Source organism: Hylobates moloch, unplaced genomic scaffold (assembly GCF_009828535.3).
Source record: "Hylobates moloch isolate HMO894 unplaced genomic scaffold, HMol_V3 SCAFFOLD_3, whole genome shotgun sequence".
Taxonomy (NCBI): Eukaryota; Metazoa; Chordata; class Mammalia; order Primates; family Hylobatidae; genus Hylobates; species Hylobates moloch.
The window spans coordinates 11,286,419-11,302,277 of NW_026652278.1; the positions used below are offsets into that span (position 1 = coordinate 11,286,419).

At 50.3% G+C, this 15,859-nt stretch overlaps 1 protein-coding gene across 1 annotated transcript in view; it reads right to left on the reverse strand.

Annotated features, from left to right (window-relative positions):
• TACC2 (transforming acidic coiled-coil containing protein 2) overlaps positions 1 to 15,859 on the reverse strand; it is a 219,467-nt gene that overhangs the window by 101,136 nt on the left and 102,472 nt on the right. The window contains exons 5-6 of the mRNA XM_032176099.2: positions 11,729 to 11,851; positions 655 to 789 (exon numbers count right to left, since the gene is read on the reverse strand). Of these exons, the coding sequence (XP_032031990.1) occupies positions 655 to 789; positions 11,729 to 11,851 (258 nt within the window). The remainder of the gene's footprint in view (positions 1 to 654; positions 790 to 11,728; positions 11,852 to 15,859) is intronic.

Below are 15,859 nucleotides of genomic sequence, written 5' to 3' on the forward strand. Positions count from 1 at the left end.
CTTGGCAGGCCCATTGAACCCAGATATTTGATCCAACCTGTCTCAATTTCACTGTGGAGATACTTTTTTAGATGAGATTAATATTGAAATCAGTAGATTTTGAGTAAAGCTGATTACCTCCCATAATGTGGGTGGACCTCATCCCATCAGTTGAAGGCCTTAAAGGAAAAGGACTGACCTCCCCCAAGGAAAAGGGAATTCTGCCAGCAGATGGCCTTGGGGCTCTGCTACATCAACTCTTCCCAACTCTCCAGCCTGCCAGCCTACCCTGCATTATTTCAGACCTGCAAGCCCCCACAATCACATGAGCCAATCCCTTAAAATAAATCCCTCTCTCTGTATATACATATACATATAAATACATACACATAGAGATCATCCATCCATCTATCCATCCATCCTGTTGGCTCTGTTTCTCTGCAGAACCCTAACGCACTCGCTCACACCATGCTTCCCACCGTGACATGAGGAGCAGGTGGGCAAGGGTAAACCTGAGATCGGCTACGGCCCAAAGGGTCAGAGACATGGTCTCACAGGGCCAAACGGTCACTGCCTTGTTACCATCCTAAATGCGGCTCACCCCAAGACCTAGGGGGCAGAGACCAGGCCCTTGCTCTCAGGGGGCAGCTGCTGCGGAGGGGGGCTGCACAATACCTGCTGAGGTCCTTGGCTGGATCTGGGCAGGAGGGAGTGGAAGCTTCTACTCCGTCACCAGCTGGGGCAGAAGGCGAAGCTATGTGTTCTGCAGCCGAGGAAGCAAGACCCGCACGGGCAGCAGCTGGGCAGATGCTAAGGACACAATGAGGGAATTATTCCACATGGGGCTGGGCTCATTAATGGCATAATCATCAGGCCCCATTCACCCCACCCAACCCACCCGCCCACACATGGAATGGACTCTTTAAATCCCAGCACTCGGCTCCCCGGCTTCCCCACCCAGGCCTCCACTTCTGCACAGCAGGGCCTGTGGCTGCAAGGAAGCGGCTCCCAGGCCAGACCCTTAAGCTCCTCCCTTTTAAGCTCCTGTAGAACGGGGTTGCTTTAACAGAGGCAGCTCAGGTGTCCAGGACACACTATGTGAGTTTTCTCGTTTGATTTTTGTTTAGAGGAGAAGATTTTTTTAATGATGATTTCTATTCGTTTTTGATAGTCAATGAAACTCTATGAGGTGAGAACTAAAATACAACTTTACAAATTCCCCAGGCTTTGCCCGCAAATCCCAAGGCTGAGAAAAATCCAGGGGAAAAGGCTGATGGGTAATTCGGGAACCTGCCCCGGGGCTAGCTGGGCCACCCGCGTCCTGGGGGAGGAATGAGTTTCAGAGCCAGAGTGTGGCCCTCGGGTAGGGAACGAGTGCCCCCTGCTGGACAGCCAGGGAACCACAGAGTGCGGGGCCTCCGGGGGTAGCACTAGAGACCACTCCCCACAAAAGCCAAAAGGCGCAGGCTTGCAGTGCAGAAGAGGTTCTGATTTTCCCCGCTGGCAAAAAGCAAGGCTAGCAATGGCCTCCACAGACTAAAGCCTGGGAACAGCTTTCAGGGTGGTGCCCTCCCAGCCTCTCCAGCCATCCCTGCTCCGGTCCACAGCGGGACTGGCCAGGCTGAAGGTGTCTTGGGGTAGCCAGGCTGGAATACAAGACTCAGCACAGAGGGCCTGAAAGCCAGCCTGAGGTGGTAACTGGGGTTTGTGGCATCGCAGCCCTTGCAGTGAGGGATCACTGCTTCCCTCTGGGGGTAAACACCTCCGGGGAGCTCCCAGATTGCAGGAGTCCAGGGTGCGTGGGCCTCTGGGCTGCTATGTCTGCTCACTCCATCTCCTCAAGGTCCACCTGAGAGGCTAGCACCCTGGTGTGAAGGGCAGCTGCCATAGGCGCCCACACTGCACACTGGACAGAGGACTCAGTCTTGCCCATAAGTCTGGTCACAGCTTAGCAGATTCTGCAGGTCCAGCAGGCATTTCCCAGCCCCTCACCGCCCTGGCCTCAGAGCTCCATGAGGACAGGGGCCACATGTGCCACATCCACCCCAGGATCCCAACCCTGGGCCAGGCCGCCCACAGCAGGCAGAGGGGACGCCGCCAAGTGTCCAACTGGCTGCAACCAAGTGTGGGAGCAGAGCCAGGGCTGGAACCAACACTGCCTGCTCCCTTGGGGCTCCACAGAGAAAAACAGAGCCCAAGGAATAACGACCTAGGAAAGCCCAGAGCAGACCAATCCACGGGGGAACAAAAATTACAAGTGCTTGGAGGAAACCCAGCAAAAGAGCAAAGTGGATTTCCAGATGGAGTGACTGGCCTCCTTTGTCAAACTATTATTTGCAACAATTTGGGCAATGGCTACAATTAATTATTTTGTAAAAGAATGACTCAAAATGAATAATGCAAACTACCAGAGGCGTTTAAGCTCCTTAAGAGAGCTATTTTACACTTTGGAGGCCGACGTGTACTCATAATCGGCAAATGGACCACTTACAAACACAAACTTTGGAGGCCGACGTGTACTCATAATCGGCAAATGGACCACTTACAAACACAAACTACTAGTCTAACTTCGCTTTCTCAAGAAATTACACTGGTGTGCTCCTCCCTCCACCACACACATCTCACCAAGATTTTACTTCGTTTAATGCAAATTGAGGAAAGGTGGTATTGTTTGTGGTTCTGTGATTTAAGGGTACTGTTTATCAAACTGCAAGGAAGGATCTCTTAGAAAACGGTGGCAGGGGGAGGGGGAGATGCTACCTTAGATCTGTGGCCCACTGCTAATCACAGCAAAGCCAGCTCTGTGACAGCTGACAGCTCTGGGATCTGAGGCAGATGCCCAAGGCTACACCTGCCTCATCGCTGAGAACATCCTGGGGCAGCACAACCAAGGCTCACTCACCAAGCTCCCCCGCCTGCCCTCAACACCCACAGCTGCTCCTGTTCCTGAGGGGCCACCTGGCTGCTCCCTCTTCCCTTCCTTCTGTTGGTCCCAACTGCCATGGCCACACCCTTCCTGCGCTGGCTGGATCCCATTAGCCAAAGGCATCAAACAAGTGTGACTCAACAGCTCATTTAAGAAAGGCGCCCCCCTCCTTCCACCGCCTGTTGGCTCATACCCAGGGGCCGAGGAGGTCAGGCTCCCACCAGGAAACACTCAGTGACTCACCATCCAAGCCCAAGCGCTAACACATGGGCCCTCACAGATTCCTCCTGGGCCTAACAGAACTTCTCCTCTTCCCTCCTGACCCTCCTTCTCCTCCTCCCCCAATTTTCCCAGCGTGGTAGTGGCACCATCAGCCCGCCAGGCCCTGGCACTGACTTCCAGTTCTCTCATTCCCATGCCCCTCATCACCCCTTCCTGCTGAGTCACCTCCTTCTCCTTCTGGAATCTGCCCTCTCTGAGCAGGACTCCTGGGCTATCCTGCTTTCCGTTTTGTCCCCTCAGATCCAAGGCCCCACAGCCACCAGAATGACCCAACTCAAGTTCTCATCAGGTCCTTCCACTGACTAAAGCCCTCCCTGGCTTTCCACGGCATTCGGAAGCTGGTCCTCCAGGAGCCTAGTCCAGGTCTCTTGAACTCCCCCTGAGCTGCCAGAGGGCAATGTTGCTCAAGCAAAGCGAGTAAGCAGGTGGTGGCAGCCGGCAGCCAGCTCCTCACCAACAACCCCAGTCAGCTCCCGTCTGCGTTCAAGCCTCCCTGTGTTCAAGCCTCCCGTGACCAGCAGTGACTCCTCTTAAAGACATTGTTCTCAGGAAGTCGGGCCCTGAACGAACGCCCAGAACCAATCCCAGGCATTTGCAGAACCTTCCAGACAGCTGCCAAACCAGCCCAGAGACAGCAGGGCACTGATATGGGGTCCGCACGTTCTGTGGTCTCATTCCACCTGCTAGAGTTATCTTGCTGTCTTCCTCCGGCAGGAAGCTAGCCTGGGGCTAAACGTCTGGGATGCCTTTTTCCATTTAAGGAGTTAATCAGCGTTTTCCAAACCTTATTGGAATAACGAAGAAGCTGAATTCAAATTCATGTAGAGTGTTTATATTTTTGGAAGAGGAAGGATATGTTGATTTAAATTCAACCTGCTATTACTTTTTGTTTAGGACAGAGCTGACAGCATATAAACCACCACGCTTTTAGCAGACAGCCATGACTTATTGATCAAGGCGTTCTTTCCTGCTAAGCCCAGCTGGACAAGACCTCAGAATCCATCTCAACACAGATCCCTAGAGAACCACTACCATTGGATCAGAGACGATGGATCCGAAGAGTTTGCTGTCCCTGAGTTAGCACCTTGCTAAGGTCCTCACAAACAACAACTGGTCCCACTGCCCATTCGGCTGCAGTCTCCAGCCACACACACGGCTCCAGGGCTCACATTCAGCCCGACAGCCTTGCAGATCCGGCTGCAGTGAGACACCGTCAGCAGCTGTTGTCCTTTGATTCCCTGCTCAGGGCTTTTGAGTCCTGCTGGGCAGATCTCTTACTGAACTGATAGCAAATTTCATTTCAGAGATTGGCTGGAGCTGCCAAATTAAGCCCTTGTGCAAGGACAAACACCAGAGTGGCCCAGGCTGTCACGGGAGGGTGATAACAGCCCCCAAGGTGCAGGCCGAACACAACAGTCCTGTTGGCCAGATGGGCGACAGCATCTTATCTCCCATTTCACATCACCATCTGGAAGGCACTTAGCACAACAGCCCTTCCTCCCAGGCCTCTTGATTTTCTTCTTCCCGAATCCCCAAGTGCACGTGATCACATAACAGGGCAAGCGTTAAGGCCGAAGACTCAGGTCATGCTGAAGGTGAGATGCAAAGTGCAAAACGGAAAGTGCTGTGAAATTGTGGGTTTGGAAAGCCAGGCTTGGCTGATACAAATGCTGGACAGCCAGTCCCACGGAGGCCTGGGACTTGATAAAATGAGACACAGCAATGGGAGACAGAACAGGCATCTCTCAGAGGCAGCCACTGAAAAGCCCCAAAGCCAAAATCAGAAGGTGCTGAGAGGTGCTAGTGAATTGGCTGGAAGCTCCGAGGCAGGCACATCCAGATATTTCTGGTCACTGGTGAGATCCACCGGCATTCGAGCACCAGCCAGTTCACGTGAGAGCGTGACCAGCCCCAAACAAGCTGATCTGCAGATTTCCAGCGAGCGCTGGGCTCCTGCACAGATAACCCTGAACTGGCTAGTCAGCTCTTCCCCGGCACACGTCTATCCACTTTACCTACACAGAGTGAGCCCGTGCTCAGAGGAGGGATGCTATTTTCAAATTTGGCCCAAGCAAAACTTAAGCAGGAAGGAAAATATTCACCAAGGGAAAAGTGATAAACACCATCCCAAAACCATAGGCGAGGCTTTGGTCTGGCTTGGATCGTCCAGGTTATGAATCCCCATGCCTGGTCATCACCAGCAGCTCTGCGGGCCCAGGGGCAAGCCTTCCTTATGTCCTGAGCTCTCTGGGGATGAGTCCTAGTTTACAGAGGCTACGGGGTGGAGACACAAGGGATAAAAGGAGACTGATCTTGGATATCCAAGATTATTTATTCAGAAAGTCAAAAATCTGCCTATACAGATAAAGCAGCTCAAGAAGCATGAAAAACCAAAACAAGAACAGAATCTTGGGTTAGTGTGAACCATATGAAATTCTCAATATTTGACACTTGCCAATGTGGCAGTTCATGTGGTTCAGCCCAACAGCAGCCAGCCAGACACTGGAAACTCAAAGGCTCTGAAGAAATGTAAAGGTGCACCCCAATTTACTCAGCAAGCTGGGTGCCGGCTTCACAAATTTGATTCATGAATGTCAAAGTACCTTCTCAAGGGTACGAAGGAATTCTGTTATTCAGAGAAGACTTTTGGGAGATCCATTTTCTAAATTAAAAACAATTCCTCCACTTTATCATTCAGTTTTTGTTTGTTTGTTTATTTTTTGAGACTGAGTTTCATTCTTATCGCCCAGGCTACAGTGCAATGGCACGATCTCAGCTCACTGCAACTTCTGCCTTCCAGGTTCAAGCGATTCTCTTGCCTCAGCCTCCCAAGTAGCTGGAATCACAGATGCCTGCCACCACGCCCAGCTAATTTTTTAATATTTTTAGTAGACACAAGATTTTGCCATGTTGGCCAGGCTGGTCTCAAACTCCTGACCTCAGGTGATCCCTGCCTTGGCCTCTCAAAGCGTTGGGATTACAGGCGTGAGCCACCGTGCCCAACCTATCATTCAGTTTTTAATAAGGCACCTGCTTAAATAAAGGTTCAACTAACCTTTGTGAGGTGGTTGAACTCACTTATGCATACCCATAGAAGGAAGACAAAAACATCTTATTGTGCAATCAGAAAAAAAAATAAACTAGTTGAAAGGCCAGGGAATTCATACTGACTATAGCTTTTATTTCTTCTCTTGCTTCCAAATCATGAGTTTATTTTATTTTTTTTTTCTGACTGCACAATAAGATTGTCCAGCAAGTGCCTGGACAACACTGCCTTCACCTGGTGGTTCTCCAAGGATTGGAAATGCAGGTGTGGGCCCCTTCCAGCACCCCCTCAATCAGACTCTGGGAAGGGGGCAGCAATCTGGGTTGTCAGCAGGTGATTCTGACACACACTGAAGTCTCACCCACAGACACGAGTCCGGTGAGTAATTTTTCAACGGTGTGGATGGGAGTCCTCAAGTTCTCAGGGGACCTCTCTGCGTGGATTCTTGACTGTGGGAAAAACACAGGAGGCTCTTGGATTTGCCCCATTTCACTGCTTAATACATAGTGGTACAGCAGCTGGAAGGTTTCATTGAAAAAACCATTCTCCTTTTTTTTAGATGGGCCTCACTGTGTCAACCAGGCTCTCAGCCTGGTCTCAGCTCACTGCAACCTCCACCTCCTGGGCTCAAGCAATCCTCCCACCCCAGCCTCCCGAGTAGCTGGGACTACAGGCATGTACCACCACACCTGGCTAATTTTTGTAGAGGCAGGGTTACCCAGGCTCATTCTGCTTTTTTTTTTTTTAAATGAAAATACTGAACAGATGAGAGTACAAGTGGCCATAGGCAATGTGGTCATTTGTACAAAGTTCTAGAAGATCTGGGCCCAGCTTTCTCTGTCATCCAGGGTTAGCTCAACCCCCGAAGCAGCTTCACAGCTCTTCCCTGAGGAAAGAAGCAAATTTTGATGCCCTCCAGTGGCATTAACAATAGAGAACGCAGTGGCAGGCACCTGTAGTCCCAGCTACTCAGGAGGCTGAGGCAGGAGAATGGAGTGAACCCGGGAGGCGGAGCTTGCACTGAGCCGAGGTCGCGCCACTGCACTCCAGCCTGGGCGACAGAGCGAGACTCTGTCTCAAAAAACAAAAAACAAAAAACAAAAACAAAAAAAAAAACAATAGAGAAAGGGTGCATCAAAATCCCTTTCATTTTATTTGAGAAATACCTTAGAGATAGAGGTGCCTTCTCCTTTTTCTGCTACTCAGGAAAAAAAGAGCTCTTGAAACTAGAGGGCAGGGCACCAAAGAATTAGCAGGCAACAGGGAAGGAGGAGTGAGGCTTGCTCTCTGTTTTTCTCTCAGCTGGCTTAAAGCAAATGCTCCAGCCCTACTTTTTTTTTTTTATTTTTTTAAATTAATTAAAAAAAATTCTGCCGGGTGCAGTGGCTCACGCCTGTAATCCCAGCACTTTGGGAGGCCAAGGCAGGCAGATCACCTGAGATCAGGAGTTCGAGACTAGTCTGGCCATCATGGCAAAACACCATCTATACTAAAAATACAAAAATTAGCCAGACATGGTGGCACACGCCTGTAATCCCAGCTACTCAGGAGGCTGAGGCAGATCAATCGCCTGAGCCCAGGGGGCTGAGTTTGCAGTGAGCCCAGACTGTGCCACTGCACTCTAGCCTGGGCGACAGAGCAAGACTACATCTAATGTATGTATGTATATATATGTATATACACATACATACACACACACACATATATATTCGTTTCAATTTAATTTTTAAATTTAAACTACTGAAAAGGCACACCTCTCCCGAGGACTGTTACAGCCTGCCCCCTGCCCCATGTTCGCCCCTCCCCTCCTTCCACATCCCACCCTCTGCCTCTCTCCTTATGGGAAGCAGAAAGTGCAGAGGGATTGCAGGTGGATGGGGTGGCAGGGCCACTGCTGTGGTTAAATCGCCACTGCACACTGGAACGCCCTGCTTAGTTTCTCTAGCAGATGGGCAAGGTGAAGCGCTGTTGATTCTTGCTATTCACAGTAATGTTCTATCAAGTCGCCATGAACCCTGAATTAGGAAACACTGAATTATTGCATCTAGAGGACATATAGGGGGAGCTTCCTGTGAGTTTCTAGGCACAACATTTTCATCAGTCAATCAACCAAAACATGACCTTGTCCGTGTGTGCTTCTGTTTAAAGAAGCCTTATTTAATAGGTAATTTTGCTTCATTGAATTCACAGCCACCAGCACTACCCCTCATGCCAGGACAAAGCTTCTCTAAAGCACAACCTTTCGCCCCAAGGCCTGTTGTTGCACTTAGGAGGGCACTTCAGCATCATGCTTAGGGCTCATTTGAAACAGTGTACTCACCAAGGAAAAGCACAACAATTGAACTAAATATGCCACGTAAGGACACTTGTTTGCAGTGCCAGAGCCACAACAAGAAGGCAGGGCGTTGCCTCGTTCAACTTTAGCTGAGAATGTGTGTGCTGGGCAGCTCTGCACATGTCTGCAAATGACTGAGAAAGGACCACAGATATCAACTCTGGGGTAATCAATACATTTTAGTGAGAAGGCAAATTCACAAATAAGGAATCTGCCAATGAGGATCGACTGTACTTTACAGAGGCATCTGGTGACCAAAGTCAGACCAATCCTTGGTATTAAGAGAACTATCTCTTTTCCACCAATCCAGTAAAAACGACAAGACAACACGACTCTGGATAAATGTTCAGTAACACCAACAAGGCACCAAAATTGCTCATTCCTTAGTCAAATACTCCCCCAGGTTTTAATCACGCCTGCATTCTGCCCAGAGTTCTGAGTCTTTCCATGAGGAGATAAAGCCATGAAACTGGCTGAGTTCTCAGCACTGACACCTCTGCTTAGCCACTGGTCCCTTCTTGCAGTCTGTGGTCACTCTTGGTCAGGGTTATAGGTAACACAGCTGCATTACCTAATGCATTACCTTCCTTGGACTAGAGAGAGACCACGGATACAGGTGGGGCCCCAGGACATGGTGTCTCGAGGAAGCCTAGCTCTCCCGCAGTTCTGCCAGTGGAGGTTTCAGAACATAGGTGGGCAGCCGGGCCAGAGCTGCTGCAGTCCCAGCTCTGCCACTTACTAGCTATGTGTACTGGAGCATGTTAATGTCTCTGAGCCCCAGTCTGCTCAACTGTGAAACGGCAGCCATGACAGCAGCTCCCACCTTCTACAGCTGGCATGAGGATTTACGGAGACACTCGATGAAACACACCCAGCATGGTGCCTGGAGCATGGGAAGTGTCCAGGCAGAAGGAGCCTTAAGAGCATGTGCCACTCACCTACTATGGGGCCTGGGACAAGTCACTTAAAACACGCAGTCTCAGGCATGGGAGGGGCCTTCAGAAGCACCCATCACACCCCCCCCGGACTGCATCTCTCTGAGAGCCATCCAGACAAGTCCAGCGCCATCCTCTGCTCTCTGCTCAGCGCTTCCTTGTGCCTCCGCACCCCCCGACTGTAAGATGGGAGCATCAGGTGAGAGTGATCTCGGCTCCCTTCCAGGCTTTGCCAAGGGAGGGTGTGCCCCATTGGCTACAGCCAGAGGCCCCTGGGTCTTCTTAAAACGGTGGTCGTCGGGGATCCAAACGGGACAAAGAGGGGGAGGAATAGGAGAGACAGGAAGGGGGTGCCCCACGTCTCACTGGACACTTCTTGAGGGTTGGGGGCCTTCATTTGCAGCTAGGGTTTTTCCTTTAAGAAGTTAAATTCACACAAAAGTAAGAACTATGGCTGACTCAGCCGGGCGTGGTGGCTCACGCCTGTAATCCCAGCACTTTGGAAGGCCGAGGTGGCGGATTACCTAGGGTCAGGAGTTCAAGACCAGCCTGGCCAACATGGCAAAACCCCGTCTCTACTAAAAAAAAAAAAAATACAAAAGAATTAGGCGGGCAGGGTGGTGCAAGCCTGTAATTCCAGCTTCTCAGGAGGCTGAGGCAGGAGAATCACTTGAACCCAGGAAGCGGAGTTTGCAGTGCGCGGAGATTGTGCCACTGCACTCCAGCCTTGGTGACAGAGTGAGACTCTGTCTTGGAAAAAAAAAAAAAAAAAAGAACTATGGCTGACTCCTACCTGTAAAAGGAACATCTAAAATTCCACATCAGTGCATGGCTGCCCTGGAATTTCTGCTTCTGGCCTGCAGCTTCCCACCGCGTCTATCCCGTCCTCTGCTTTCTCCCCCACCAGGTACCTCCTCCTAGTTTTGAAGAGGTGTCTGGGTTCTGTCGGCCGCCTGCTTGCACCCCAAGGAAGAGGGTCAGCACGGGCTGGCCCCCAGGTCCCTGTCCCCCCTTCATCTGGTTCAAGTCACCACCATTCCTCCAGGGCCTGCCCAATGCCATCTTGGGTACTGTGGTTCCAGAGATTACAGGTGACAAGTTCCTCCCTCGAGGAGTTCTCGGTCTAGTAAAGGAGATGGAATTAGATACGGGTCATTTACAAGGATCTGTGGAGGGCAGAGACATAGGGGCACAATGGGCAACTACAGGAATTCAGATGCAGGCTTCTCTCAGCTTGGGGAGAAGCCTTCTTGGAGGAAGAGTCACTAGGCCATGAGTTCTAGGAGGGAAGGGACAGTATCTGTCTATTCACCATGGCTTCCCCAGCACCGTGCAATATCGGGCAAAAAGCAGATGTTTCACTGATATAAACATAAAATGTGTGTATGTGTGTATTCATAGACACACACACACAGACATATGTGTGTGTATAGACATATGTAGACATACACGTGTACGTGTGTATGGAGAGAGACATGTGGAGGCATACATGTCCATGTGTGCCTATATATGCATATATGGGCATCTGAGCTGACTCTGAGCTGATTCTGGGAAAGCCCAGGTTAAATGCCAAGTTTGCAGGAGAGGGAGCAGTGAAGCCTGAATCCAGGCCAAGCACAGTGTAGACAGAGAACCGTGATCAGTGTGGGGTTGCTGGGGTGTGAAGAGCAAAAAGAAGGGAAGCTGGTGGCAGGTGACATGACAGAAGGGCAGAAGCGGGGACCCCAGGCCCCTGGCTCCCGTGCCATGTGCTGCTGACCCTCCTCTTCTCTGACCACCACCAAAAAATGAAAGAAAACGAGCAGTGAATCCAGCTCTGTCCCAGGAGACCAGAAGGCAGCCAACTCAACCGTTCCCTGAAAAAGGAGAAGTAGCACGTTCTCTCTACTGGAGGGTTTCTGTTTCAAATAGGGACCCCTGAAGGCCACATAGGAAAAAAGTCTGTAAAATGCCCCCTTGTATGTGTTGGCGGCCGGGTCAGGGAAACAGTCCTCCTGGTATCTCAGATCATTCCTAAGGTCACAAGAAGAGGCCCCAACTCTGGCACACACCTGTTCAGGATAGGTGTGCACACCCTGTGTGTGTGTGCAGAGGGGGTGAAACTGCAGGAGAGAAGAGGGGAGGGGAGGGGAAGGGAAGGGAAGGGAGGGGAGGGGAGCGGGGGAAGGCAGCCTCAAGGATTGGGCCCTGAGGTCTCATCACCAGCTCCAGGGCCCCCACCGTACCTCTGGGCTGTCAGATCCGTAGAGACCTGGCCAACGTCACCGTGGTAGGAAGAGGCAGCTAAGGATGGGCTTTCCAGGTCTGCGGGGGCAGCGGGCTGGATGGCATCATCTGCCACAGGTGAACTGGCGAGAGAAAAGGGAAAGAACCTAAACTCAGAAACATTCCTACAAGTTTTTGTTTTTTTGTTTTTTGTTTTGAGACGGACTTTCGCTTTTCTTGTCCAGGCTGGAGTGCAATGGCACGATCTCCGCTCACTGCAACCTCTGTCTCCTGGGTACAGGCAATTCTCCTCCCTTGGCCTCCTGAGTAGCTGCGATTACAGGCGCCCCGCCACCACGCCAGGCTAATTTTTTTGTATTTTTAGTAGAGATCGGGTTTCACCATGTTGGCCAGGCAGGTCGCAAACTCCTGACTTCAGGTGATCTGCATGCCTTGGCCTCCCAAAGTGCTGGAATTACAGGTGTGAGCCGCCGTGCCCGGCCTCCAAGTTTTCAATGTGTTTTAACAGCACATTTCCATCGGGATCCTGAGCAGGACCTCAGTTTCCCCTTCTATGAGGGATGAGTTTGGTGCTGCTCAAAGCAGGGTCTGTCACCAGTCTATGCCAAGATTAGTATAGAAACCTCAAGTAAGTGTTTAGAAACCTTTGTAGACGTTTTTTTCTTTTTCTTTCTTTCTTTCTTTTTTTTTTTTTTTTTTTGAGACTGTCTCGCTCTGTCACCCAGGCTGGAGTGCAGTGACGTGATCTCGGCTCATTGTAACCTCCGCCTCACGGGTTCAAGCAATACTCGTACCCCAGCCACCCAAGTGGCTGGAATTACAGGCACCCACCACCACTCCTGGCTAATTTTTGCATTTCTAGTAGAGTTGGGGTTTCATCATGTTGGCCAGGCTGGTCTCGAACTGCTGGCTTCAAGTGATCTGCCCGACTCGGCCTCCCAAAGTGCCGGGATTACAGGCGTGAGCCACCGTGCCCGGCCCCTTTGTAGCAATTTGATAGACTACGTTCATGTCTGTTAAATCTAATAATAAAAGGACAGGTTCAACATCCTACCACACACAGGACAGTCCCCAAGCCAAAGAACTATGTGGCTCAGAACATCAATAGTGCCAAGGTTGAGAAACCCTGGCCTTGAGTTTTATTTCATTTTTCTAGTAATTCATTTAATTATGTTTTGTAAAGTTTTCATCTATGATGAGTTAGAAATTTAAAAACAACCCTGGTCCTTTATGGACTGAAAAAGTCTGCAACCTCCAAGCACAGGCTGGCTCGGGAAGCTAGAAGAGGCTCAGTCCTTGGACACCCATCGTCTTGTAGTCAGTTACTCTATTATTTCATCGGGGAGGTCCCTGAGTGACTTTCTGATGCACTCCGCTCTGTAGCCGTAAGTAGCAGGACCGTTCTTTCCACCCCTTGCTCAGATCCTTATTGAAAATCAATTCTCTGCTGTGAACAAGAGAGCAGTGGTCCCTGCCTTCATGGGACCTCTCATGCGACAACTTCAGGCAAGAGTCAGATTTTTTTTGTTTTTTTTTTTTTGAGAAAGGGTCTCCCTCTGTTGCCCAGACTGAAATGCAGTGGCTCCATGACGGCTCCCTGTAACCTCAACTTCCCAGGCTCAAGCAATCCTCCCACTTCAGCCTCCCCAAATGCTGGGATTATAGGCGTGGGCCACCTTGCTGGGCCCAGACATTTTTTTTTATGTTTATTGGTTTAGTAACAACTGCAGTAACTGCTAAGAAGGAAAGTGCAGATGGTCATGAGAACACAAACTGAGAACTCTTGGCCCACAGTGGGGGTTGTGGAAAACTTCTTTGTGGTGTGGTGGGCATGCCGAGGCCAGCTCAGTAACAACAAATGTTTCCTAATGCTTACTACATAGACGTGCCAGGAACTGTTCTAAGTGCGTATAGATAGCGCTGTATTTAATCCTCACAACAACCTTTAGGAGGTGGATACTATTATTAAACACACTTTACAGATGTAAAAACTAAGGCACAGAGAGGCTGAGCAGTTTGTCCAAGGTTGCACAGCAGGTAAGTGGCAGAACCAGGATACGAACCCAAGCCTGACCCCAGGAGTCATGCTCTTATCTCCACACTTGGCTTTCTCCCACAGGTTGAAGAGGAAGAGGAAGGAAGAGGGGCTGGGCACGGTGGCTTATGCCTGTAATCCCAACACTTTGGGGAGGCTGAGGCTGGAGGATCACTTGAGGCCAGGAGTTGAAGACCAGCCTGGGCAATATAGGGTGACCCTGTCTCTAGAAAAAATTTTTAAGCTTAAAAAAGGAAGCGTATACCCCCACCCTCAGCCCTATCCACCTCTCCCCCGCCGTTCAGGGAGCCACGTATTTAAAAACCCTGAATCAGGAAGGAGCTTGGTATTCTAGAGGACCTGCAAAAAGTCACTGCAGCCAGGTGCGGTGGCTGAAGCCTGTAATCCCAGCACTTTGGGAGGCCGAGGCGGGTGGATCACGAGGTCAGGAGATCAAGACCATCCTGGCTAACACGGTGAAACCCCATCTCTACTAAAAAATACAAAAAAATTAGCCGGGCGTGGTGGCAGGTGCCTGTAGTCCCAGCTACACAGGAGGCTGAGGCAAGAAAACGGAGTGAACCCTGAGAGGAGGAGCTTGCAGTGAGCCGAGATCGCGCCACTGCACTCCAGCCTGGGCAAGAGAGCGAGACACCGTCTCAAAAAAAAAAAAAGTCACTGCAACTAGAGTATAGATAAAGAAGGGGGAGTCTGGCTGGGCACGGTGGCTCATACCTGTAATCTCAGCACTTTGGGAGGCCGAGGTGGGCGGATCACTGAGGTCAGGAGTTCAAGACCAGCCTGGCCAACATGGTGAAAACCTGTCTCTACTAAAAATACAAAAATTAGCTGTGCATGGTGGTATGTGCCTGTAATCCCAGCTACAGGAGGCTGAGGCACAAGACTCACTTGAACCTGGGAGGCAGAGATTTCAGTGAGCTGAGATTGTGCCACTGCACTCCAGCCTGGGTGACAGAGGGAGACTCTGTCTCAAAAAAAAAAAAAAAAAAGGCAGGGACCATGAGGAGGAGAGGTGCATGGGAGCCAGATCACAAGGTCAGGTCAAAGAAGTGGGACTTGATCCTAGGCAGAAGAATCAGACTGAAGCTTCAACCCAATGTTCAGCCATAAAGTGCCTTTGGCATTGAGATGAGAGCGGGGAGGTCCAGGGTGAATTTCCCAAAACTATCCTCTCAATACGATTGGACTAGCATATGTGTGCACCCACACTTTACTGCTTATTCTCCATTCTCCATGTTCCCACCCACCGTTCCAGTTCCCCCAGAACAAGATCCTGAAGCCCGGTGACCACACCCAAGGAGTCAGAGAGAGAGATTGCCGCGAAGAGAAATAGAAGAAGCAGTGAGCCCAGAAGAGGCAGGATGGCAGGAGCTCTGGCTGGGTGTCTTGGTGAATCACAATGTGTAGAATCCTAAACTACAGGCAACAGGCACTTTCTAAAGTCATAAAATCTGAGTGGAAAAACAGAGCTCCAAAGTTTTGGCAACACACACTGAAAACCATAGAAGACTGTTTCCTTTGACACAGCCATGGTTCTTCCTAGAATTCATTTTAAGGAGATAATTAAGGGCATGGGCAAATATGCCGATCACAACTGGAATCATGATAGCAAAAAATCTGGAAACAACCAAAATGCCCAACAGTAGAGGACAGTTCATCAAATTAAGGCACAGCCATAGGATGGGCTCGTTTGCAGCTGTTTAAAAAATAAGGTAGGCCGGGCGCAGTAGCTCACGCCTGTAATCCCAGCACCTTGGGAGGCCGAGGCAGGTGGATCACCTGAGGTCAAGAGTTCGAGACCAGCCTGGCCAACATGGTGAAACCCCATCTCTACTAAAAATGCAAAAAATTAGCCAGGTGTGGTAGCGGGCACCTGAGGCAGGAGAATCGCTTGAACCCGGGAGTTGGAGGTTGCAGCAAGCGGAGATCGTGCCATTGCACTCCAGCCTGGGTGACAAGAGCAAAACTCCATCTCAAATGATAATAATAATTAAAATTAAAATAAGATAGATCTGCATGTATCTAGATGTAAACATGTCCATTATTAATTGAACATTGGTTGAAAAAACTTAGC